The sequence below is a fragment of the Amblyraja radiata genome, chromosome 2 (genome assembly GCF_010909765.2).
Source record: "Amblyraja radiata isolate CabotCenter1 chromosome 2, sAmbRad1.1.pri, whole genome shotgun sequence".
Taxonomy (NCBI): Eukaryota; Metazoa; Chordata; class Chondrichthyes; order Rajiformes; family Rajidae; genus Amblyraja; species Amblyraja radiata.
This window is the reverse complement of record NC_045957.1, coordinates 69,605,725-69,631,251: the sequence shown is the minus strand read 5'-3', so window position 1 is coordinate 69,631,251 and position 25,527 is coordinate 69,605,725. Positions and strand designations below refer to the sequence as shown.

Sequence of the window (25,527 nt, the reverse complement as noted above, 5' to 3'; positions counted from 1 at the left end):
ACAAACAGAGAATGCAGGATATAGACCATGTGCAGGCATATATGTAGTTTAAACTGGCATCATGGTTGGCCTGTCCTGTGCTGTACTGCTCTAGGCTTCACAGCATTGAACTGCAGACTACCTAAGTGTAATATGTGGTGGTGTTCTTCTAGTTTATATATGGCTTCACTGTGTTAGCGGAGAAGGCCAGGGACATACAGGTGCGATTTGGAATGGGAAGGGGTGTTAAAATGACATACAACCGGAAAATCAAGAAGACTGTTGCAGACAGAGCTCAGGTGCCCCGCAAAACAGTCACTTAGACCCAGATGTCAAGAACACATCACAAACACCAAATGCAATAGACAAGGTTGGAGGGGAAGCATGCAAATATCTGCATCATCTGATGGGCTGTTTAGCACCCTGGATGGTGGTTTAGTGAACAGGAGGTGAACAGATCTGTGCCAAACCACCTGTGGTTGCACAAAAAACTGCCAGGGGATGGGGAAGGTTAACAAGATGCTTGCCTTCATTAGCTAGGGCATAAGATACAAGCGCAAGGAAGTTATATACAAGTTGACAAAAACAATGGCTGCAGTAGAATACTGTATGTCACTCGATTCAAAACATTATATGAAGAACATGATTGCACTGTAGAGAGTGCAAAGGCGGTTGACCAGTATATCGGATCGTATGGGGGAGGTTAATTTAAGAGAAGAGACGGATTAGAATGAGTTTGTTTACCTTGGAGTGTTCAAGCCTATGGAGGGTTCTACTGGGAGTTATATAATATGATAGACAGTATGAAAATTAATAAAAAATACCCTTTAATAAAATCTGACAATGTGCACTTTAACCACATGTGATTTTTTAATTAAATTACAAACCTCAAATTGTGCAGTACAGAGGCAAATAAATAAATGATGGGTCTTTGTCCCAAACATTATGAGGGCACTGTAGTTTTTCTGCTCACTCCCACCAAACTATGGACTCATTTGCTAAACATTCTTCAAAAAGCACAGCACTCTCAAGCATTGGTGTGTGATTACCATTGCTAGTTCTTCTCTATTCCATTAGACGGATTTTAGCACATTCTAATTCTACAGTTCTTCCTCAGCTTTTGAACAGCTCACCTTGCAGTCTTGATACATTTCTTAGCTATTCACTCTTAGTTTCTGCATTGAATGAGGCACTGCAAATTCATTCTCTATTTCAGTTTTGCCCAACTTCACCAAGTGACCTATTTCTCTCAACCTCACACTCTAAATTTTTGGTCTTGCTAATGGTAGTCTTTGAGATCTCAGACATATACAAACATTTTCAGACCGTTTTCACATCGGCAACCTTTTGTACATATTTTCTGGCAAGCCTGATCATTTCTACTTTTAACTATTGAAGAAAAATTATGAAAACTAAATTTTAGATTGGAAAATAGGTGAAAACCAGGCAGGACTTGTATTTGTAATATGTTTTGAACAAAGCCAATCATTAGCAGCAAATGTATAGTGCTTAGTCACTATGATTGTTCAATTTTATCCCATTCAATACCAAGAATGAACGATCATTTAACAAGGGTTACGCAGCAACTGCAAGGAGGTCAAAAGAACAAAGCCTAGGAGAGGCAACAGCCACTCCTACAGTTAAATGCATTATTACTTCAGAAGACCCCGCTCATAATGCCATGCCTTCCTGACTCACTACCAATGCCTGACAATGTATAAATCTTTACTGTTGTACGCATGCAAGAATCAAAGAAAAACGCACAGCAGTTAGCCATGAAACAGAATAACTTTTCTGATTTAAATCAGAACTTTAATCTTATTTTAGCCATTTCCCATTTACATTCTTAGAAAAGCATTGTGTGAAATTACCAATTTGTTGATAAGAAAAAGAGGAACAAAAATATAAATCAACCTACGCTCCAGGTCCTTGCCAGGTCCAAGTGATTGTATCCTGGAATTAAAAATTGAAAATCTGATTCAAAATGAGCATTTGCTGAGGTTTGGTATTATAGACAGAAGTATTCAAACTGGTTTGAGATTGACAGGGATACATTCCTTGAATGCATTGTGCAATCTGATAGAACCATAGAAATTAAAAGCAAAGGAAGGTAGTCAAGTGCTAAAAGTGAGCAAGTTTAGAAAGCTGTCCGGTGTCTTACCCAGTTAATTCTAAAGAACTTTTACTCCCATGTACACGAACAAGACATTAAATAAAAATATTTAAAAGGGGTACTTAGAGGTAAATAAGATGGAGTAAAAGCAATGGCAGAGGGAAGGATAATCCAGATAGGAGAGTCAAGGTGACTCAAGGCTGTGCTGCCAGGAGCAGTCAATTAACTGTATAGAGTTGTGGAGGACCGTCAGACTGGATACGGAGGAACAAAATCCTCAAGGCAAGAGAGATTTGGCTGCTCTTCTTCAAGAATCACATTTTGCTTTCAGGTATAGTAAATAATTAAGGCAGTGAATGGAGTGCTGGTCTTTATTGCAAGAGGAATGAAGTACAAATGTTAGGAAACCTTGAGGCAACTCGTTTGGTAAATTGATGCCACAAACCTGGAATATTTGCTATGAGTTTGTTTGAAAAGTAAAGTTATAGCAGTGTAGCAAAGTTTCCTGAGATTTATTCCTTTGGGTTATGAGGAAAATTCAAATACAATGGTTCCATATTTAAACCTGATGAGGTTCTGAGGGGACTTGATAGGAGATATCTATGAGGAAGTTTTCACTAATGGGCAAGTTTAAAAATCTCTTGAAGACTGAGATGAGGATGAATTGTTTTTGTGAGGGCGGTGCACCATTGGAATTCCCTGCCTAGAGATTTATAGATGCCAAGTTATTCAAATAGCTTCAAGACTTAGGAGAGTCAAGGACTACAGGGATCAGACATGAAAAAAATGTGTATTTCTTTGATTTAGGGGCATCTGGATATCATTGGCAGCACCAGCATTTACTGCCAACCCCCAGTTGCCCTTGAGATGCCGGTAGTCCACCTGCTTGAACAACTGCAATCCGTCTGACTGAAGGTCGTCCACAGTGCTGTTGGGGACGGTGTTGAAGGATTTAGACCCAGTGAGCAATATAGAAAGTTGTGTCAACCATGATCTTATTGAATGGCAGGGCAATGACCCAAGAGGTTCAATGGCCCACCCTTCTTCCTATGATCGTATTTCCAAATCGCGATGGTGTGCAATTTGGGATGGGAAAATGCAGGTAGTGTTGTCACCATGCATCTGATGCATTTGCCCCTCTTGCTGTTATCGTTCGCAGGCTTGGGAGGTGCTGGTGGAGAAGCCTAGGTAAGAAACCACAGGTTATTTTGCTGATAACATGCTTTGCAGATACTGTGCAGGAAATAATGTTTAGGATGGCAATTGGGGTGTCAACCCAGAAAGCTGCTGTGTTTTGGAAGGTGTTGAGCATGCTGGAGTTGCTGGAATTGAGCTCATCCAGCACTCCGTCATGTGCCTGACATATGTCTTGTGGTTGGTGGAAACACATCAGGATGTTAGGGGTTGAGTCACACACTGCAGGATACCCTCAAATCTGCTCTGTAGCTACAGTATTTATATGGTTGTTTCAATTGAGTTTGGTCTGTGCTGACACCCAGGAAACTGATGGTGACTGAATCTGACGCAATGTGTTGAACATCAAGTGCAGGTAGTTATACTCTCTTTTGATGGAGTTGGCCACTATCTAACACTCTGTGGCACGAGTATTATTAGCCACCCATGCCCAAATGTTGTCTAGGTTTTATATGCAGACAGTTTCATTTGCCAGGTAATTATAAATGGAAGTGAAAATTGTGACTGGAAAGAGCTTGGCTAGAGCACAGCTAATTCTGGGACGCATGTATTCTTTGATATTTAATCCCATAGTTGGGGCCAAAAATCAGATTAGCCATGTCATTAAATGGCAGAGCACATTTGAGCAGCTGTACGACCTCCTCGCGCGACTATCTCCTCTGTTCTTAATTAAGACTATGGGAAACTTTAAATACAAAGATTAAAATTTCCAATTTTAAGATTGAAGCCAGTACTAATCCCAGAGGATTGATGGCGAGGACGTTCTGTGTAAATGGAATTTGGCTTGTGATAAAATTGGTGTCATGAACTTCAGATGCATTTTAATTTATTGAGGGTGGATGATGGAATTACAGAGCTTGGAGATGAAGGAAGCATAAATGAGCGCTACAGATTACAACATGCAGGACTGATAGCAGGTGACATTATAGAGAGCTGTTTAAAACAAAAACAGCCAATCTTGCCACAAATAGGTTTTGTCAGTTTTGGCCCAAAATAAATTGCTGCAGCTGAGGCAGAGTCCGAAGAGCAACTTCTTTCAGTAGCAAAGGTGCAAAACCTTTGATGGGAGATGAAGACAACAGAATTAGTCTTCCAAAGGTTTTACTGGACAAAATTCCAAATCAGCCAAGAGCAAATGTAACAAGCAAAAGTTGCAGCTGCAGAACACAAACTTGTCATTCAATTTGATCAAATCTAATCTAGGCCTGCTTCCTTGCTGCGTGACTTACATCCATAAATATCTCTGCCTAACTGCATTTTCCAAATTTTCAACTGACCAAGACCTCAACAACTTCTTAGGGCAAGAATGCCCCAAAATTCCACTAGCCTTTGACAAAAGGCTTAGTGACATCAACTCTGAATGGCTCGCTCTAATGAAGGTTAGGTCCATGTGTTCTGGATTCCTGAGTCAAAGGCAAAAGGTTGGATTGGAAAATTGCTGAATCCATTTAATGACTTAAAATACCTCGTTAAGTACATAGTAGTTATAAATACACCACATTTGCAATTTATCCATGTAATTATTAGCCAAGTAAGAGTTTTACATGGCCACTGCACCATCTCCATGGTAAATATATTATGGGACACAGATAACATGGAGCATAGATTAGGAACAGTACCTTCAGTGTATGGTGTCTGTGCTGACTGTGACGCCAAATTAAACAAAACCTGTGTCTGTACATGATCCATATCCCTCTATTCACTTCAACTTCATGTGCCTATCTCAATGCCTCTTCGATACCATTATCGCCACCAGCACCCCTGGCAGTGTGCTCCAAGTTTCTACCATAGTGGAAGAAAGCTTGCCTTGCACATCTCCTATAACATTTCCCCTCTCACTTTCAAGTATTCCTTCCAATAAATGACATTTCTACATTGGGGGGAAAATCCATCCTATCTATATCTTTCATGGTTTTATATACTTTATTATGTCTCCCTCTGCCTCCGACACTGTGGGCAGGGAATTCTATCAGGAAATGCTGAAATGTATTTTAGATTATGTACAGTCTTAAGAGTCTTAAATTCTATGCTAGAGCTGATATATATCTGCAAAGTTGTACAACAGGCCAGTTTCCTGCAAGTCTTATTAAAAACACATCATTAAACAGTAATCTACAAATAGTTGTTCTGGACAATTAACATATGATTGATATGATGGATTAAAAGTCTTCATCAGCTAAAAATAAAAGCACACTCACCATTTTGTTGGGATAACGCAAGATTACAGGCTGCACGGGAACTCCAGGAATAAAGGCCCCTGATGACAAATATGCAATAAAAATTACAATTTTCTTCTTTTGTTCTCTGTCAATATTTTTTATTCTCGCCTTCCTGGAAGATGCTCACTTTTCACCAGTAGAATTATAAAAAGGCCCAATCGCCTGATTGCCATTTTACAACAGGAAATAAGACTGAATCAGCAAATATTTTGTTAGACCTTGCTACCAACATAAAGTCAGCTACACTCAACAATGATCTGAGTCAATGAGGGTAAGCAAATGCAATACGTGGCAATGCCAATGTATGATCCAGCCCCTAAACGGCAACCTCTTGGATGGCATCAGGGTTGCAGTAAGTAACCCCGGCACATAGATGAATCAGAGAAAGTGTTACTCACAAAAGGCTCAAACCATTGGTTGACATCCAGAAACATTCAAAAATTAATAAATGTCAGCAAGACAAATTAAATATGCATTAAAATTTAAACCATAAATATTATGACACTGGGAAACTCAATTAAATAAAAATGATGCAAGTAGCTTATTTCTTACTCTCATTTCTGCATGTGTAAATAGGTAATAAGAATATCACTGTGCAGTTGCCCATGCGATAAAAAAGGACTATTGAACCATATGTTACTTACCCTTCAATAAAATGAACAGGCTTCCTGTTCCTATGCCTGGTCTAACCTGTCATGTTGCAGCAAATTTACACACTCTAAGCTCCCAAGTTGGAATTCTCATTGAGTCCAGCAACAAAGGTCTTGAGGCTAGTAAATCTGGGAATGTATATTGGCCTGGAAATTCTTAAAGTGGCACTTAGAGAAATGCTAACTGTTTCCAGTGAGCACCAGACCTTTGCTGTGGCCAGCATTTCAGGCACAGCAACCTTGTTTAAACCAAGCTTGAATAACACTAACCTGTGCTAGTTTTCAAAGGAGCAGCAATGTGAACAATAAATCTCTTACATTTTCAGAATACAGTGCACAGAGGCCATAAGCAACGATGACTGTGTTGACTGCTTTACCATAATATTTCACTGCCCAGTAAACATCCACTTCAATTATTTATTTTGTTCTCTTTCAAAAGTTTTATTGGAACCTCTTTCAGCACTTCAGGCAGTGAATTTTCAGCACGTTGTTAACTATCTAGGAAAAACGTTAGGGTATTATGAGAAGAAGTACCTTAAATTCAACTTCTCTGCAGGTTGACGGGTACATTCCTGTACTAGACTAACACCTAATTGGAAGGTTTATCCAAAGCTTTGATATCCTTGCAGAACTAGCCAAAATTCTCTGGCTGCAACTTCCTTGCTTTGTACTTTATACCTCTGGTATAATGCAAGACGTATGTTAAGGTTAAGGAAACTGAAATCAGACAAGGCCCTTAAAGAATACAAAGCCAAGATGAACTCAAAGGGAATCAGGAGTACGATAATGGAAAACCCCAAAACCTTTCATACCTACATTAAAAGTGAGGATAGCGAGGGAGAAGGGAGGACCACTCTATAGTAAAAGAGGGAATTAATATACTTGGAGCCAGAGGAAGCAAGCAAGATACTAATTGAGTACCTCACATTGGGATTCACCAAGGCAAAGGACAGAGGATAGTGAGATCACTGTAGCGTATGGAAATATTCTAGGGCATGTTGAGATCTAGGAGGTAGTGGCAGTGGGTTTATTGAAGAATATTTGTTGAAGGTGTTTGTCCCTCGGGCTGATTATGCAGAGGGGATTGCTAGATATTTTTGTATCCCCTCAGAGCTGATAAAATTATGAGAGGCATGAATAAGGTTAATAGTCTCTATCCCAAGGTGTAAATGTCAAATGCTAGAGGGCATAGGTTTAACCATATAACAATTACAGCACGGAAACAGGCCATCTCGGCCCTTCTAGTCCGTGCCGAACACTTATTCTCCCCTAGTCCCATCTACCTGCACTCAGACCATAACCCTCCATTTCTTTCCCGTCCATAGACCTATCCAATTTATTTTTAAATGATATAATCGAACCTGCTCCACCACTTCCACTGGAAGCTCATTCCACACAGCAACCACTCTCTGAGTAAAGAAGTTCCCCCTTATGTTACCCCTAAACTTCTGTCCCTTAATTCTCAAATCATGTCCTCTTGTTTGAATCTTCCCTACTCTCAATGGAAAAAGCTTATCCACGTCAACTCTGTCTATCCCTCTCATCATTTTAAAGACCTCTATCAAGTCTCCCCTTAACCTTCTGCGCTCCAAAGAATAAAGACCTAACTTGTTTAACCTTTCTCCGTAACTTAGTTGCTGAAACCCAGGCAACATTCTAGTAAATCTCCTCTGTACTCTCTCTATTTTGTTGACATCTTTCCTATAATTTGGCGACCAAAATTGTACACCATACTCCAGAATTGGCCTCACCAATACCTTGTACAATTTTAACATTACATCCCAACTTCTATACTCAATGCTCTGATTTATAAAGGCCAGCACACCAAAAGCTTTCTTTACTACCCTATCTACATGAGATTCCACCTTCAAGGAACTATGCAGTTATTCCTAGATCCCTCTGTTCAACTGCATTTCTCAATTCGCTACCATTTACCATGTACGTCCTATTTTGATTTGTGCTGCCAAGATGTAGCACCTCACACTTATTAGCATTAAACTCCATCTGCCATCTTTCAGCCCACTCTTCCAAATGTCCTAAATCTCTCTGTAGACTTTGAAAATCGACTTCATTATCCACAACACCACCTATCTTAGTATCATCTGCATACTTACTAATCCAATTTACCACACCATCATCCAGATCATTGATGTATATGACAGTGGAGTGGACCCAACGCAGATCCCCGAGGCACCGAGCCACTTGTCACCGGCCTCCAACCTGACAAACAGTCATCCACCATTACTCTCTGGCATCTCCCATTCAGCCACTGTTGAATCCATCTTGCTACTCCACCATTAATACCTAACAATTGAAACTTCTTAACCAACCTTCCATGTGGAACCTTGTCAAAGGCCTTACTGAAGTCCATATAGACAACATCCAGCGTTTTACCCTCATCAATTTCCCTAGTAACCTCTTCAAAAAATTCAAGAAGATTAGTCAAACATTACCTTCCAGGCACAAATCCATGTTGACTGTTCCTAATCAGACCCTGTTTATCCAGATGCTTATATATATTATCTCTAAGTATCCTTTCCATTAATTTGCCCACCACTGACGTCAAACTAACCGGTCTATAATTGTCAGGTTTACTCTTAGAACCCTTTTTAAACAATGGAACAGCATGCGCAGTATGCCAATCCTCCGGCACCATTCCCGTTTCTAATGACATTTGAAATATTTCTGTCATAGCCCCTGCTATTTCTACACTAACTTCCCTCAATGTCCTAGGGAATATCCTGTCCGGACCTGGAGACGTATCCACTTTTATATTTTTCAAAAGTGTCAGTACTTCCTCTTCTTTGAATCACATAGTTTCCATAGCTACTCTACTTGTTTCCCTTACCTCACATAATTCAAAATCCTTCTCCTTGGTGAATACCGAAGAAAATATATTGTTCAATATCTCCCCCATCTCTTTTGGCTCTGCAGATAGCTGTCCACTCGGACTCTCTAATGGACCAATTTTATCCCTCGTTATCCTTTTGCTATTAATATAGCTGTAGAAACCCTTTGGATTTACTTTCACCGTACTTGCCAAAGCAACCTCATATCTTCTTTTAGCTTTTCTAATTTCGTTCTTAAGATTAAGGTGAGAGAGGGGAAGTTTAAAGGAGGTGTGAGGCAAGTTTATTTTTTAAAAGAGTGGTACGTGGCTGGATGCATGCCAGGTGATGTGATGTCAGAGACCTAGAAAATTGGAAGCTGGTTATAGTCAGAGTCAAAGCTTTACAGGACAGAAACAGGCCTTCAGATCACCTTGTCCATGCCAATCAAGTTGGCATATTGGACGAGAAGCACTTGCCTGCATTTGTCCCACAACCCTCTAAACTGTTCTTATTCCAGTGGCATCTTGGGCCTCAAAGATAAACAAAGGGACCGATCGGTAATAATAGTAATGTGAGAAATCTAGAAGCCTAAGCAACGATAGAAAAATGCTATAGTAAAAGAGACTTAGTCATCAAATTAATGCGTAGAATGAAATCCTTGCATCTACTGTCAGGAATAATCAATTCTATGTTCTTCTGCACCTGGTGGGCTTTGTACCAATATCTGGAATGCTTTTTTAATGAAAGCAGAAAATATGAGTTACACAATAGCAAATAATTGTCCAGTTACCATGGGAGTGTGGATGAAATGGTTTCGACCTGTATTGGGCAATCAATGTAGTTAGTACCTGCTCTTTAGAGAACAAAGGGGAATAGGAGGGAAATGGTGCCTTGGAAACCTGATTTAGCACATGCTGGTACACTGAAAAACCCGGTATGAACTCACAAGGGGAGAAGAGAGTTTGGACTCAAAGAGACCTCTGATCAAAACTGATTGCTTCGTGCCTCGACAGATAGCATACTGCACAAGGTGCAAGTGTTTGTACGTTGATTTATTCAGGCACTTAATTGCAAAGACAGAGTACACCTTTCACTAATTATCAGTGATGTGTTGCAAATCTATTTGGAAACTTGACGTGCCAGAAAATGATTCCAATCAGAGATAAGTTTTGTTGAATAGCAAATCAGGATTCTTTCTTTATGGCTAATGTCCTGTAATCTAGGCAACTTCCTTGTAAACCTCTTCTGCATCTTTTCAAAGCCTCAACATCCTTCCTGAAATGGGTTCACCAGAACTGCACAAAATATACAAGCAACATGATCCACCTTATTACTGACTGACATCTATTAAAATGTGTCCAAGTTGGAATTAATTTACCCGATTTATTTTCTCTGAAAAAAAAATTATCAACCACAAACATTAGACTGAATGTCCAGTGGTGCTGGGTTAAATTACTTGTGTTTGAACAGTTAGCTGGAATACTGACTTTGTCTGAACGAGCAAAATTGTATATGAATATATTAATAGAGAATCTGAATTCCAATTATCTCAAAGGAATTTACCTTTGAGATAATTGACCTAAAGTTTAATTTTATCTCATTAATTCCCAGAGAACATGGTGTTGTAAACTGAATGTACAAGTGCTTAATTTTTTTTTCTAATTTTTTTATAACATCTAATTGTTGGAATCTGTATTTTTACAGAAAATTGTTACAGGCAAATAGATTGTGGGCCATTTGAAAGATAACATTCTTAGTTTAAATATTAGGGAATTAAGTCAATAGTTTCATGATTAGCTGCTGAAGTACATTCAAGCATGCAGCTTTAGTGCGAGTCAACAAGCTCTTATCTCCAAGAAGATTATCGCAAAATAAATATCTCAAAATTATCACAGTGCAGATTTTGGCACAAGAATACATCTGGCAAACAATATCAGCGCACTTTAAAAGAAAATGTCATGAACAAAATTTGTCAGAAACAAACAATTTGTCTTACTTCCCCAAAATGCCAACACAGAAAAATAGACAGAAGCCTAGTTGAAAATCCATCTACTCCGAACATACATTTAATCAGGGAGTTAAGCCAATCATTCACAGACAGCTACTGAAGTACAACTCGGTGTAGAACTTTAATAACAAGTCAACAAGCTCTTTGTGCAGGTTATCACAAAGCAAAAATCACAAATAAAATGGTTCTCAAAAGCATTCTCTCACATTGGAATACATTAAAAATACTAATTCTTGCTCATGAAATTAGAAGTGGACTTTTGTCCAGAAACAACACAGCCTAATTTTACATGCACAATACTTTTATAGGAATACATTCAGTCGCATTACAAATTAAATTAAAGAGACTTTCATATGTACAGGTACAGCATTAACAGCAATTTCACAAGCGCAGTGCAGAAAATTCTCATACAATTTAGTGGGCTAGATAATGTATATAATTAAAATCACACTGCATTGGGATGGGGGGGGGCAATCTTTAGTTTAGTGCAAGGTTCCCAAATGCTTTAATGTTCATGAGCAGCAGGATAAGCTTATATTTGTACAAAGGCTTTGGTAAATGATCTTCTACCATTAGAGGGATAGAAACTGAGACTTTGGTGAAAATGATGATTCGGGAAGATGGGAGAGAACGGTAAAAAAAAACTTAAGGAACTGACTTACAAAAGGAAAGAAATGGGCTCCTGTCCATTTCCCCAGGGAACAATGAGACATATCTAATACTGACACAGGCTTAAATCCTACAATTAAGAATATTAGTACCGATTGTCTTCACATGTACTGGAATTGAGTATAAAGGAAGCATTATGTACAGTTTTACGTCAATGCATTTGTGGCGAACTCTGGCTCAAAATCCAGAGGTGAGTAATTACATTTATTATTATTATTATTATTATTATTTTTTAAGTGCACACTAACATTGGGCGATGAGACAATTCAAGTACAGGAGTAGGCCATTTGGCCATTCGAGCCATCACCACCATTCAATATGATCATGACTGATCATCCAAAATCAGTACCCCGTTCTGGCTTTTTCCCCCATATCCCTTGATTCCCTTTGCCCCAAGAGCTAAATCTAACTCGCTCTTTAAAACATCCAGTGAATTGGCCGCCACTGTCTTCTGTTGGTGCCTCTAAAAATAACCATGCTTTTAGTCAACAATAAAAGCAGTTAATCATACTCATGCAGGCAATTAAAATGTTTTTGCATTTGATAGACCTGCACTTCTTATCCTAGTTTTTCTACCTTATACTTTATATTCTAGCCAAGTCACTTATGAAAAAGCTGTAAATTTAGTTTTTTTTTTAACATTAGGTCTGGTGGCAATAGACAATAGGTGCAGGAGTAGGCCATTCGGCCCTTCGAGCCAGCACCTGATCATGGCTGATCATCCCCAATCAGTACCCCGTTCCTGACTTCTCCCCATATTCCCTGACTCCGCTATTTTTAAGAGCCCTATCTAGCTCTCTTGAAAGCATCCAGAGAACCTGCCTCCACCGCCCTCTGAGGCAGAGAACGGTGGTCTAGGTCTGGTGGCATATCAGTGCAAATGGAAACAGAATGTTGTGAAGGGACTATGAAAGATTGAGAGAGTGGACATAAAGCTGTCAGATTAGATCTATCAAATCTAGTTGCTAGATATCTTAATTTGACCATATAAAAATAAATCAGAGTATTTTCCAAATGCAGAGGATATATGAATTGGAGAAGACTGTGGGGCTATGTGTAGAATTTAGCAAAAACTTAAGGCCAGGGAGTTTTTAAAAGGGCTAATTTCAGGGAAGATGGATAAAAATTATGGTACAACAGTGTTAATGTTTTTGTTTAAACATATCTGGACTGCACCTGAAGGAGAACACAATGACCTTGGAGTGGGTGTAGTAGTCAAAATAATATGGGTTAAACTGAGGCAGCACTGAGTCAGCCTGAATTCATACACTTGGGAATTGGGCATTATTTAACAAAGTTGCACATCCATTTTTACGACAATTTTTTGGGCAATTTCTGCTGCTACAGGTGCACAACCTTTTATCCGAAAGCCTTGGGACCAGACACTTTTCGTAATTCAGAATTTGTCGGTCTTCGGAATGGAAATTTTTTAGCGTAGATTTTAATGGCTGGCTCAGTGGTAGAGTGCTCGGCTCATATCCGCAAGGTCGCGAGTTTGCGCCTTGATCCTGGCAGTTACTCGATCGCGAGTTTGAGTCTTCAATGTCGTTTTTTCTTGCAGAATAAATGTTTGTATGAAATGCAGTGTAGGAGAGGTGTACTGACTGTGTGGGCAGAACTTTGGAAGTGATTGCCCACCAGTCTAAAAAGCCGCTGTGTCTCCCTGTCCCTGGGATAGCAGGGGGCGATCAAACAGCACAATACCCCCCTCCCCCTCCAACTCCAGAGGAATCCGCTCCCCGATGGGCCGCTACCAAAGATCATAGAGGAGCTCCTCTATGATCTTTGGCCGCTACAGCGACAAGTGGCAGTTCGCCCACAGCCCGAGCTGCGCCCCCTCATCCGCCACCCCAAGAACAAGACGTACCTTGCACACCATCAGCTTCTGCCCCTACGTGTTCCTCTGGAGTTGGAGCGGGGCTGGAGTTGCTGCTGGCTGTGGGTCTCTGGGATCTCTGTGCTTGCAGTGGGCCTGGGGGTCGGTGGGCGGCAGTGGGAGCTGTGGACCTACGGACCTACCTCCGTGGAGCTAGCCAGCTTCGGAGCGTGGAGAGTTGCGGGGGCGAGCTGCTGCGACCCGACTCCGGCGGATGGTGACACCGGGAGCTCGCGGGTCTCCGGTGGGAGACTGCTTCTCCCGCCCGAATTACGGGGTTGAGAGCAAACATCATAGAGGTTGAGAGTGACCTGGAGGGGGGCCTTACAACGCCCGGCGCGGCTGTAAATTGCCGCGGACTTGCTAGCGCCCGCCGGGGGCTCCAACATCAAGACCGGGGCAGGGCCCTACATCTCCTGGCGTGGCTTTGAGTGGCCGCTCCCCGATGGGCCCCTACGACGCCCCGAGCTGCGCCCCGTCATCCGCAACCCAGGTTCCTCTGTAGTTGGAGTGGGGCTGGGCTGGGCTGCTGTTGGCTGTGGGTCTCTGGGATCTCCGTGCTTGCGGTGGTCGGTGTCCAATTGGTCCTGACACGGTCCTGCTGCAATCGCCGACGTGAAGACAGTGCAAAGCCCCCGCGCCGGTGCAATGGGCGGGGAGCTGGAGAGGGGAGGGAAGGGGTCACACACATGGCCGGGAAGCAGAGGGGTGTAGGTGGGGTGATACTGAAGCGAGCGACAATCTGCTGCTGCCTGCCCCGCTGAGTTAAAAAGTTCCCACGCAAGACTCACGAAACACTGTATATCGTGAGTCTACCGTGGGAACTTTTTAATTCAGCGGGCAGGCAGCAGCATATTGTCAATTATTAACCCTCCCGCGCAATATACCCTCATCTTCTCTTTTATGAATGGGGATTTAGTTCCCCTTTCTTCGAGGACCGACCGGAGGTTCCGCTGTCACCTCTGCGGGCCGCCCTCGGTGAACGTTTTCAAGGACCTTTCTTCAAGGACCGAAAAAATGGCCGCTATTCGGAGGTTTTCGTTATTTGGATCTTCGGATAAAAGGTTGTGCACCTGTATTCAAATTGTTGCACAAAAGTGTAAGACAATTTTTTTTCCCCCCTAGTCACAACATTATTTACTTTCTGACAGCTATACAAAAATGTTTTAAGGGCCTTAGCAACAAATCCTATAACCGTAAAGCTATACAGATACATACTATAATTTTAAAAACCGAAAAGTTGGTATAATATCAAATTTGGGACAATGCAACAAACACAGGATTTCTGCTCAAATTTTAACTAAGAGTGACAGAAGTATAAACACACGTCAATCATGATTAACAATCTTAATTAAAGATGAAATTGGCTCATTGCAATATATTTTTAAAATTAGTGACGTTACAATCTTACCAGGTTTGAAGGTGATCAAACACGATCTGTTGGTACATGTACCCTCCGGGAAAATCATGACCTATGATTAAGATCATGAAACAGTCAGCTAAATCAATTCCACAGTACTTATTTTTTTACTAGAAACATTTATATTTGAAAATATACTCACTAATTTATGAAATAGTGAATGCTAAAGATATGAGCATTTACATGTGTTCAAAATACGACATTCACATTTTGGTGTGAGCAAAGTCACGCTGTCACAATGTTTTTGTCTTTGCAATGTGTGAGGAAACATGGAACCACTATGGTAGCTAGGATAAAACTAGTATATGGGTGATCGTTGGTCGGTGTGAACTCTGTTTCCATGCTGTATCGCTAAACTAAACCAAGAATTGCTTCATCCACGTACTGGTCATTCCGTGAATCAAACATGGTCCACAACAGATTTAGTCTGCTATAACCAAAATCAGTTATAAAGAGCTCAGTTATTGCAAGGATTTACTGCATTCCGTCCACTGCATACTTTGACAGCCTTCCTTGCTGTCCGTAACGCCCCCAATTGTGTTATTGTCTGCAAAATTACTAATCAGCCTATCTACATTTACATCCAAATCATTTAAATATATCACAAAGAACAAAGGTCCCAGCACAGATCCCTGTAGAACTCCACTGGTCACAGACTTCCAGCCAGAATAACACCCTTTCATGACTATCTTGTCTTCAGGAAGCAAAGAGTAGGAGTAAACGGGTCCTTTTCACAATGGCAGGCAGTGACTAGTGGGGTACCGCAAGGCTCAGTGCTGGGACCCCAGCTATTTACAATATATATTAATGATCTGGATGAGGGAATTGAAGGCAATATCTCCAAGTTTGCGGATGACACTAAGCTGGGGGGCAGTGTTAGCTGTGAGGAGGATGCTAGGAGACTGCAAGGTGACTTGGATAGGCTGGGTGAGTGGGCAAATGTTTGGCAGATGCAGTATAATGTGGATAAATGTGAGGTTATCCATTTTGGTGGCAAAAACAGGAAAGCAGACTATTATCTAAATGGTGGCCGACTAGGAAAAGGGGAGATGCAGCGAGACCTGGGTGTCATGGTACACCAGTCATTGAAAGTGGGCAGGTACACAAAATTGCTGGAGGAACTCAGCGGGTGCAGCAGCATCTATGGAGCGAAGGAAATAGGCGACGTTTCGGGCCGAAACCCTTTTCGGGCCGAAACCGAAAAGTGGGCATGCAGGTGCAGCAGGCAGTGAAGAAAGCGAATGGTATGTTAGCTTTCATAGCAAAAGGATTTGAGTATAGGAGCAGGGAGGTTCTACTGCAGTTGTACAGGGTCTTGGTGAGACCACACCTGGAGTATTGCGTACAGTTTTGGTCTCCAAATCTGAGGAAGGACATTATTGCCATAGAGGGAGTGCAGAGAAGGTTCACCAGACTGATTCCTGGGATGTCAGGACTGTCTTATGAAGAAAGACTGGATAGACTTGGTTTATTCTCTCTAGAATTTAGGAGATTGAGAGGGGATCTTATAGAAACTTACAAAATTCTTAAGGGGTTGGACAGGCTAGATGCAGGAAGATTGCTCCCGATGTTGGGGAAGTCCAGGACAAGGGGTCACAGCTTAAGGATAAGGGGGAAATCCTTTAAAACCGAGATGAGAAGAACTTTTTTCACACAGAGAGTGGTGAATCTCTGGAACTCCCTGCCACAGAGGGTAGTCGAGGCCAGTTCATTGGCTATATTTAAGAGGGAGTTAGATGTGGCCCTTGTGGCTAAGGGGATCAGAGGGTATGGAGAGAAGGCAGGTACGGGATACGGAGTTGGATGATCAGCCATGATCATATTGAATGGCGGTGCAGGCTCGAAGGGCCGAATGGCCTACTCCTGCACCTAATTTCTATGTTTCTATGTTTCTGTAAGTAAACCATTTCTGAATCCAAATGAGCAAGACACCGTGGATCCCATGCATCTTAATCGTCTGGATTAGCATCGATGAGACAATTAAATGCCCGACTAAAATCCATGTGTACAACATCCACTGCCCTTACCTCATCAATCACCTTCCCAAACAAAAATTAAATTCGTAAAACATGACCTACCATGGACAAAAGCATGCTAACTGTTTCTACTTAGCTGATTCTCTTCCAAAGGCAAGTAAATCCTAACCCAAAGAATCCTCTCCAATAGCTTCCCAACTACTGGTCACCAGCCTAATTTCCTGGATAATCTCTGGCTAGGGATGATACAAAGATATTTGTTGAGGCTCCTGCAATCTCCTCTTGCTTCTCTTAATAACCTGGGACAGATCCCATTTAGCCTTGGGGATTTATCCACCTTAATGCTCTTCAAGATCCCCAACACCTCATTCTTGACTTCAAACCGTCCTAGCTTATTAATATTCCCCATACTGATCTCACCATTCTCCTTGTTCTCAATCTTGGTGTATACAGATGCAAAGTACTAATTTAGTACCTTGCCTCTTTCACCTTAAACTTACGTTCGTTAGTTCTTGATTCCCCTTCCCTATCTATTCTCTTTATGAATTTATACACCTCTATAGGATCATCCCTTAGGCACCTGAGTTTCAAGGAATAAACTCCTAGCCTCACCAACCTCTCCCTATAGTCAGGCCCTTAGTTTCAGGTAATGAGACCTTGTAAATCATCTCTGCATTCGTTCCAGCTGAGCAGAATACGTCATGTGCAACCTCAACAGTCCCAACTTCTACATTCAATTATCTGATGAAGGCCAGTGTGTTCAAAGTTGTCACTACCCTATCTACTGGTGACTTGTTTCAGGGAACTATGTATTGTATTCCTACATACCTCTGCTCTACAACATCCCCAGAGCCCTACAGTTTACTGTGTAGGTCCTTCCCAGTTTTGACTGCTCAAAATGACACACCTTGCACTTATCTGACTCCTTTTGTCATTCCTTGGCCCACTTGCTCAGCTGAACAAGATCCTGCTGTAATTCCTGATCAACCTTGAGTTTAAAAGTTTAAAGTATTTTGTTTCATTGTTTTAAGAAAGTCCTAACTGTAATACTCCAATTGTTAGTTTGATCATCGAGATCAGTAATAAATCTATGTAATTGTTCTTGTGAATGGTGATCATTCACAAGAACAATTTTAGCATTAAATTATATGAATTAGAAGCTCAATTGAGGTTATGTGATCTATTTGATGAGCCAAATGTAATAATAAGTGTCCTGTCTGATGAATGAACTGGTTAAGGATCAATGCGCTGATTAGAAAGTAACTAGTTTGCAAATTCCAACAAAACCGAACTTTCCTAGACTGGGATTATCCAAAGAAATCCAATTTACACCCAAGAACTATATTCAGTGAATACACAAAGTAATCAGTGAGTATCTACTGCTCCAGTAATCTAATATTTACAGCATTTTAGTAAAGACTAATTAATGGTAATTAATTCCGGAAGTGGCGGCGCTGCCTTGCAGCTGCGGCTCGCCTGCAGTCCGTTTGTCTTTTCTTTTTTCGTTTTCTTTTGTCCCGTTGTTAGTTTATTTTGGTTTATTTTAGTTGGGTATGTGTGGGGGGGGGGGGGGGAGAAACTTGTTTTTTGACTCTTCCTTCGGGGGGGGAATGCGACCTTTCTTGTCGTATCCCCCGTCTCCGTCTGCGCTGAGGCCTATCGCGGAGCTGGCGGCCTCCAACTGGGACCGACCTCGAGGCTCTGGAGGCAGAGCCAGGACTTACCAACACGAGGCTGGCCGACTTCGGGGCTGTGGTGGCGTTGCGACCCGACTTCGGAGGCTCGGCCGCGGGCCAGTGGACGACATCGTCGGGAGCTCGCAGGTCACAGGTTGGTGACCTGTTTTTCCGGAGCTCCCGCAACAACAGCTTCGTCCGCTGGACTGGAGGGCGGCAGCTTCGACCGCCCTGGGCCGCGGAGTTTGAACCGGCCCGTTTGCGGTGCTCGGATTCAGCCGCGGGACTTGCTTACCATCACCCGGCGGGGTCGCCTCAGCGCAGAGGGAGAGCTAGGAGGGAAGAGACAAGGACTTTGGGACTTTTTGCCTTCCATCACAGTGAGGAGGTGCCTGGTGGACTCACTGTGGTGGATGTTAAACTGTGTTGAGTGTGTGTTTTGTTATTTATTCTATGTTATGACTGCAGGCTAAACCATTTTGTTGCACTGAAAAGTGCAATGACAATAAAATTGAATCTGAATCTAATACTACATTAAATACTATGATACTAAACACGAATATACAGCATGGTTATTTTTAAGCATCTGTAAAAAAAAATAATGTCAAGCCTCCGTTTGAACTAGTAATGTTGCTCTCTCTTTGACAGCTAAAAGTGAAGGAAATGTAGTTCTCAAAAGGACCCAAGAGCACGTTTAAAATTCAGTTTGTAAATTAGTTATTTTCTAAGTGACATTAAACTGAAGCAATGAGACATTCGATTATGCAGGTCTAAAAACTGCTCAATGGTTATTACATTGCAACTTTAGTATCAAGAGCGATTTCTCTCAACTTCCTACTAACAAAAATCTGCATATCTATTATTGAAGAAAATCTAAATCACCCATCCCTTTGTAATACAGATAAAAATATTTCTAACAATGGAGAGGATAAAGGATAATCTATCGAGTTTCCAGAATTCTGTTTTCAAGAACAGCCCTGACCTGCATTTCAGTTTTACAAAACCCCTTTGTTTGCTTCTCATCCTCATTAACTAGACAGCTTCAAAAACACTGGAATCGCCTGGGTAACCCTGGCGTCACCCGATCAATGATACTCCTTTTGCCCTCAGCATTCCATACCCCACCTTTCCTGCAATTTAAAATTAACTTGTTTATCACTTTCTTATTTTGATAAAGAGCTTTGACCTGAAACATCAACTATCGTGCATTTCTGGTTTGCTTATTATTTAAATCACAGATAGACTTCAAAAAATGTTGGTATAAATTTGGACAAATAAAAAAATACCTGGGGCCATCTGCCATTAGACAGAGCTCTCTGTTTTATTTCTTCTACTGTTTTTCGGCGCGAATGCTGGTCTGATCGAGACACCAAGACTGGCTGAATGTACTTTATCAAAGCTGGTAAAAAAATGATAATGTAGTTGAATTAGATAAAAGCATGAAGATCTTTTGTGAAAATAGACACCCTGTATAACTTCAAGTTATTTATTGTTTGAGGTAAACATAACCAGGGGTAATAAATCTATACATTACGTTCGACAAGAGTATACATTTTTTATAAAATAACTTATTTTGTAAACGAACATTTACTAACAATGCTGACATTTCGTACTTCTCTACCTTCTTGTACTTTATGCAATTTTCTGGGAAAGAGGTACAACAAATAGGACCCATCTGTGCCTGGTATTTTAATTACAAGACAAGACTGTTCTTCAAACTAATTTTCAAAAAGTGATTAGCTTAAATTTGTTTGATTTTGCATTGTAGCCAATCACCAATTATGAAATAAATGATTTCCCCCCTGCCTTGAATTTTTCAATGCTCTGATAGCATCGTCACATCGACCAATGTGAATAATTAAGCAAAATGGAACTTGTTTGTTTATATTTTCTTGTGGTCTGTTCACATCAAATCAGAGTTTACATTTTCCAATTTTATGAATGGTGGAGGGAAGATAAATCACTATATGACACGAGAACAGAATGTTTCTCTAAACTGTGGGGAAATAAATTTGCCATATTCCATTCGTCGTCAGGATCGAACCAAAGTCTCTGACGCTATAAGGTAGCATCTCTATCACCACGCCACTATGCTGCCCCACTTATACAGACTAATGGAGAGTATTCTATCAAACTCTGATTCGTAGCTGGTTGATTGCAAAAATAACTTGGGATGTCAAAAGGTAAACCATTCATCACAGGATAGATGGTAGAGGAGTACATTTCTGCTTCTTTTTCTTTTCAAATCTTTTTATAGTTTTTTTTCCAAAAAACAAAAACAAAACATAAAAAAGAGCAAAAAGAATAATGATAAACATAACAATGATATTGATCCATAGGGATCAGGATTACATTAATAACAGGTATAACCTAATATGACCAGTGTCAAAATACACATTGAATATAGACCTCCCGGTCTCTATGAGAACACAAAGATAAAAAGACAAAAAGAAAAAGAAAAAACAAAACCCCCCTAAACTAAAGAAAAAAAGAAAGGAAAATAAATAAATAAATAAAAATAAAAATAAAATGAATAAAAACAAAGCGATGCAAAACAGAATCTGAACTGAGAATTTCAACAATTTAAGTCTGCTTGTCGTCAAGTCCGTTCCACCATATAGTTTTTATAACGGTTAAAGAGGGAGCAATTTATGTTGTATGAAAGTGTTGAATACATTTTTCCCAAGTCTTATCAAATTTAACCAAGGGTTCAACAATGTCACTCCTGATTTTTTCTAAATTTAAACATTATATCGTTTCAGAGTACCACAGGAGTGTGGTCGGAGGGTTGGAGTCTTTCCATTTAAATAAAATAGATCTTCAGGCGATTAATGTGGTAAAAGCAATCAACCGATGGGCAGAGCGGGACAAATGAATAAAATCTAACATTGGTAGCCCAAAAATTGCAGTAATAGGATGAGGTTGTAAATCAATACCTAAGACTACAGAAATAGTATCAACAATTTCTTTCCAATATTTTTCCAAAAGTGGGCAGGACCAAAACATATGGGTCACTGAGGCCACTTCAGAGTTACATCTGTCACAGGTAGGATTTATATGACTATAAAAACGGGCCAACTTATTTTTTGACATATGAACTCTGTGAACCACCTTGAATTGTATCAGAGCGTGTCGTGCACACATTGAAGAGGTATTGACTAATTGAAGAATCCTCTCCCATTTCTCTATAGATAAAGACATTTGGAGTTCTCTTTCCCAGTCATTCTTAATTTTATCAAATATATCTATTTGTAATTTCAAAATCAACTCAGAAATAGTCGTTATTAATCTTTTCTGATAAGGGTTCAAATGTAAATTTTCGGTTTGATGTGGTAGCGGAAAAACGGGTAGAGTAGCCTTCAAAAAATGTCTAATTTGTAAATATCTAAAAAAGTGTGAATTAGGTAAATTATATTTATTGGAGAGTTGTTCGAAAGACATAAAACAACCCTCCAAAACAAATCACGAAAAGCTACTATTCCCTTCCTCTTCCATAACAAAAAGACTTGATCAGTACTAGAAGGTTGGAAGAGAAAATTGGATAAGATAGGACTCGATAAGATAAAATCATTTAGTCCAAAAAATTGAAACCATATTCGGAACGTATGTCTTATTATTGGGTTAGTCGTATATTTATTCAATCTCGTAATTGTAAAAGGTAACGAGGCCCCTAGAATAGAAGCCAATGATAGCCCTTGTAAGGAATCACGTTCAAGGTTTATCCATCCTGGGCATTGGGTACCTTCTAAATCTTTTGTCCAAAATGTTAGATAACGAACATTGACTGCCCAATAGTAGAATCTAAGGTTCAGCAATGCTAAACCACCATCTTTTTTTGATTTCTGTAAGTATTTTTGACTTAGTCTGGAATTATTATTCTGTCATATATATGAACAAATTTTGGAATCTATAATATCAAAGAAAGATTTGGCAATAAAAGTTGGTATCGTCTGAAATAAATACAGAAATGTAGGTAAAATGAACATTTTAATAGCATTGATTCGGCCAATTAAGGATAAGGACATTGGTGACCATTTAGTAAACTGATGTTTAACATGGTCAATTAAAGGCATAAAATTAGCTTTAAATAAATCCTTGTGTTTCTTAGTGATCTTAATACATAGATAAGTAAAACTTTTGGTAGTCAATCTAAGTGGAAACTGTCCATAATTCGAAACAAGATTATTTAATGGAAAAAACTCACTTAGTCAAGTCAAGTCACATTTATTTATATAGCACATTTAAAAAACAACTCTCGTTGGCCAAAGTGCTTTACATTTGTTATAGAATAGTATAAACAAACAAACTACATACATATATACAAATAGCCCTCGCTCAGAGGACGTCAGGAAAGGCTTGGGAGAACAGATAAGTTTTTAGTCTAGACTTAAAGGAGTCGATGGAGGGGGCAGTTCTGATGGGGAGGGGGATGCTGTTCCACAGTCTCGGAGCTGCAACCGCAAAGGCGTGGTCACCCCTGAGCTTATGCCTAGACCGCGGGACATTCAGCAACCCCAAGTCAGCCGATCTGAGGGACCTGGAGGTGGTGTAGTGGGTGAGAAGACTTTTAATGTAGGAGGGTGCAAGCCCATTGAGGGCTTTGTAGACAAAGAGGAGGGTCTTGAAATTTATTCGGAACTGCACAGGGAGCCAGTGGAGAGGCCAGGATCGGGGTGATGTGGTCCCTTTTTCGGGTGCCCGTCAGGAGTCTCGCTGCGGCGTTTTGGACCAGTTGCAGGCGGGACAGGGAAGATTGGCTGATGCCAGTGTAAAGGGAGTTGCAGTAATCTAGGCGGGAGGAGGTATACGTATGGATGATCTTTTCGAGGTCATCAAACTGGAGGAATTGTTTTATTTTAGCTATAATCCGAAGTTGAAAGAAGCTAGCTTTTACCACGGCATTGACTTGTTTGTCATATTTCAGTGCTGAGTCAAATATCACGCCAAGGTTTTTGACGTGAGGTTTGAGTAGTGGGGTAAGGCTTCCAAGGCTGCCTGCTATCATTTTGATTGAGTCCGGGGCCGAGAAGGATGACCTCAGACTTACTCTCGTTTAGTTGGAGCAAGTTCTGGGCCATCCAGCACTTTATATCCTCGAGGCAGCGGGTAAGGTTAATCAGATTTGATTGATTTTTGGGCTTCAGGGGGAGATAGAGTTGTGTATCGTCTGCGTAGCAATGGAAGGAAATGCCGTGCCTTTCAATGACTTGGCCTAAGGGGAGTATATACAGGGAGAAGAGAATGGGGCCAAGGATGGAGCCTTGTGGAACTCCACAGCAGAGACTAGCTGGGGAGGAGAAAGAGTTTCCTATGTTGGTAGAGAAACTCCTACCTTTGAGGTAGGATATGAACCAGCTCAGGGCAGTGCCATCAATACCAACCCCGTACCGGAGACGAATTAGGATGGCGTGGTCGACAGTGTCAAATGCTGCGCTGAGGTCAAGAGGGAGCAGGATTGCACAGTCGCCGGAGTCAACGGTGAACAGCAAGTCATTATGTACCTTCAACAAGGCAGACTCTGTGCTGTGGTGAGCCCTGAAACCTGATTGGAAAGTTTCCAAGATATTATTTTAGTGAAGGTTAGGCATAAGTTGACTTAAAATTACCTTTTCAAGGGCTTTTGAGAGGAAAGGCAGTTTAGAAATGGGTCTGTAGTTGCTTGGCAAGGTGGGGTTGAGGTTAGGTTTTTTCAGGAGTGGCTGGACCACCGCATGCTTGAAGCAGGTAGGTACAGTGCCAGTGGCCAGAGAACTGTTGAAGATGGCGAGGATACTGGGACCGGCTATTGTAATGACGTCCTTTAGGAGGGCAGAGGGGACAGTGTCGAGGGGGCAGGTAGTAGGTTTCATGGGAGGGTAGAGTAACGGGTTGGAAACAATCTAATTTTGAAGAACAGACCAATGAGACAGCCAGGTCACGGGTGGGAGGGAAAATATTTGTTCTTATGTTCTTTACCTTGCTGGTGAAAAATGTAGTAAATTCCTCGCACTTAGCAGGGGACCCAGTTAAGCTGGTGCTGGGGGGCAGGACAAATGATGGAGGTGATGGTGCTAAAAAGGACCTTGGAGTTATGAGCGTTTTACCACACTCTTACTAAGATTTAGTTTATAACCAGAAAAACGACTAAATTGATTAAGTAATGCTACTATTGCCGGGATAGATTTCTCAGGGTTAGAAATGAATAATAACAGATCATCTGCATAAAGAGATAGCTTATGTGTCTTATTCTCACGGACAATACCAAAAATATTAGGGGATTCCCTAATAGCGGTGGCTAAAGGTTCCAAAGCAATATCAAATCGTAAAGGACTTAAGGGACAGCCCTGTCTAGTACCTCAAAAGAGACTGAAAAAAGGGGATCTCTGATTATTAGTAAATACAGAAGCCTGAGGTATATGATATATCAGCTTGATCCAAGACATAAATTTAGGACCAATCTTAAATTTGTCAAGTTCTTTAAATAAGTATTCCCATTCTACTATATCAAACGCCTTCTCGGCATCAAGTGAGATGACACATTCTGGGGTTTTATTTGACGCTGTATATACAATATTCATTGATCTCCTAACGTTAAAGTATGAGTAACGATTTTTAATAAATCCTGTCTGATCTTCAGAGATAATTTGCGGTAAAATATTTTCCAATCTCATAGCTAATATTTTGGAACATTGCTGCTTTTAATGGTCCAAAACACCTCATGGGTGCTCAATTTTGCACTCTCACAGTCGTTGTATGATTGTCTCATTTAGTACAATTGCAGCGACACACAACCGATGGTGTCCTCCATACAAACATGATTATGCAGTGGTACACAAAATTGCTGGGGAAACTCAGCGGGTGCAGCAGCATCTATGGAGCGAAGGAAATAGGCGACGTTTCGGCCCGAAACGTCGCCTATTTCCTTCGCTCCATAGAT

The 25,527-nt window shown here is 40.8% G+C and overlaps 1 protein-coding gene across 1 annotated transcript in view; it reads right to left on the bottom strand.

The window, feature by feature from the left end:
- Positions 1-25,527, bottom strand: part of lpcat1 (lysophosphatidylcholine acyltransferase 1) — a 119,370-nt gene that overhangs the window by 44,057 nt on the left and 49,786 nt on the right. The window contains exons 4-7 of the mRNA XM_033048311.1: positions 19,898-20,010; positions 14,951-15,011; positions 5,485-5,543; positions 1,898-1,932 (exon numbers count right to left, since the gene is read on the bottom strand). Coding sequence (XP_032904202.1) covers positions 1,898-1,932; positions 5,485-5,543; positions 14,951-15,011; positions 19,898-20,010 — 268 coding nt within the window. The remainder of the gene's footprint in view (positions 1-1,897; positions 1,933-5,484; positions 5,544-14,950; positions 15,012-19,897; positions 20,011-25,527) is intronic.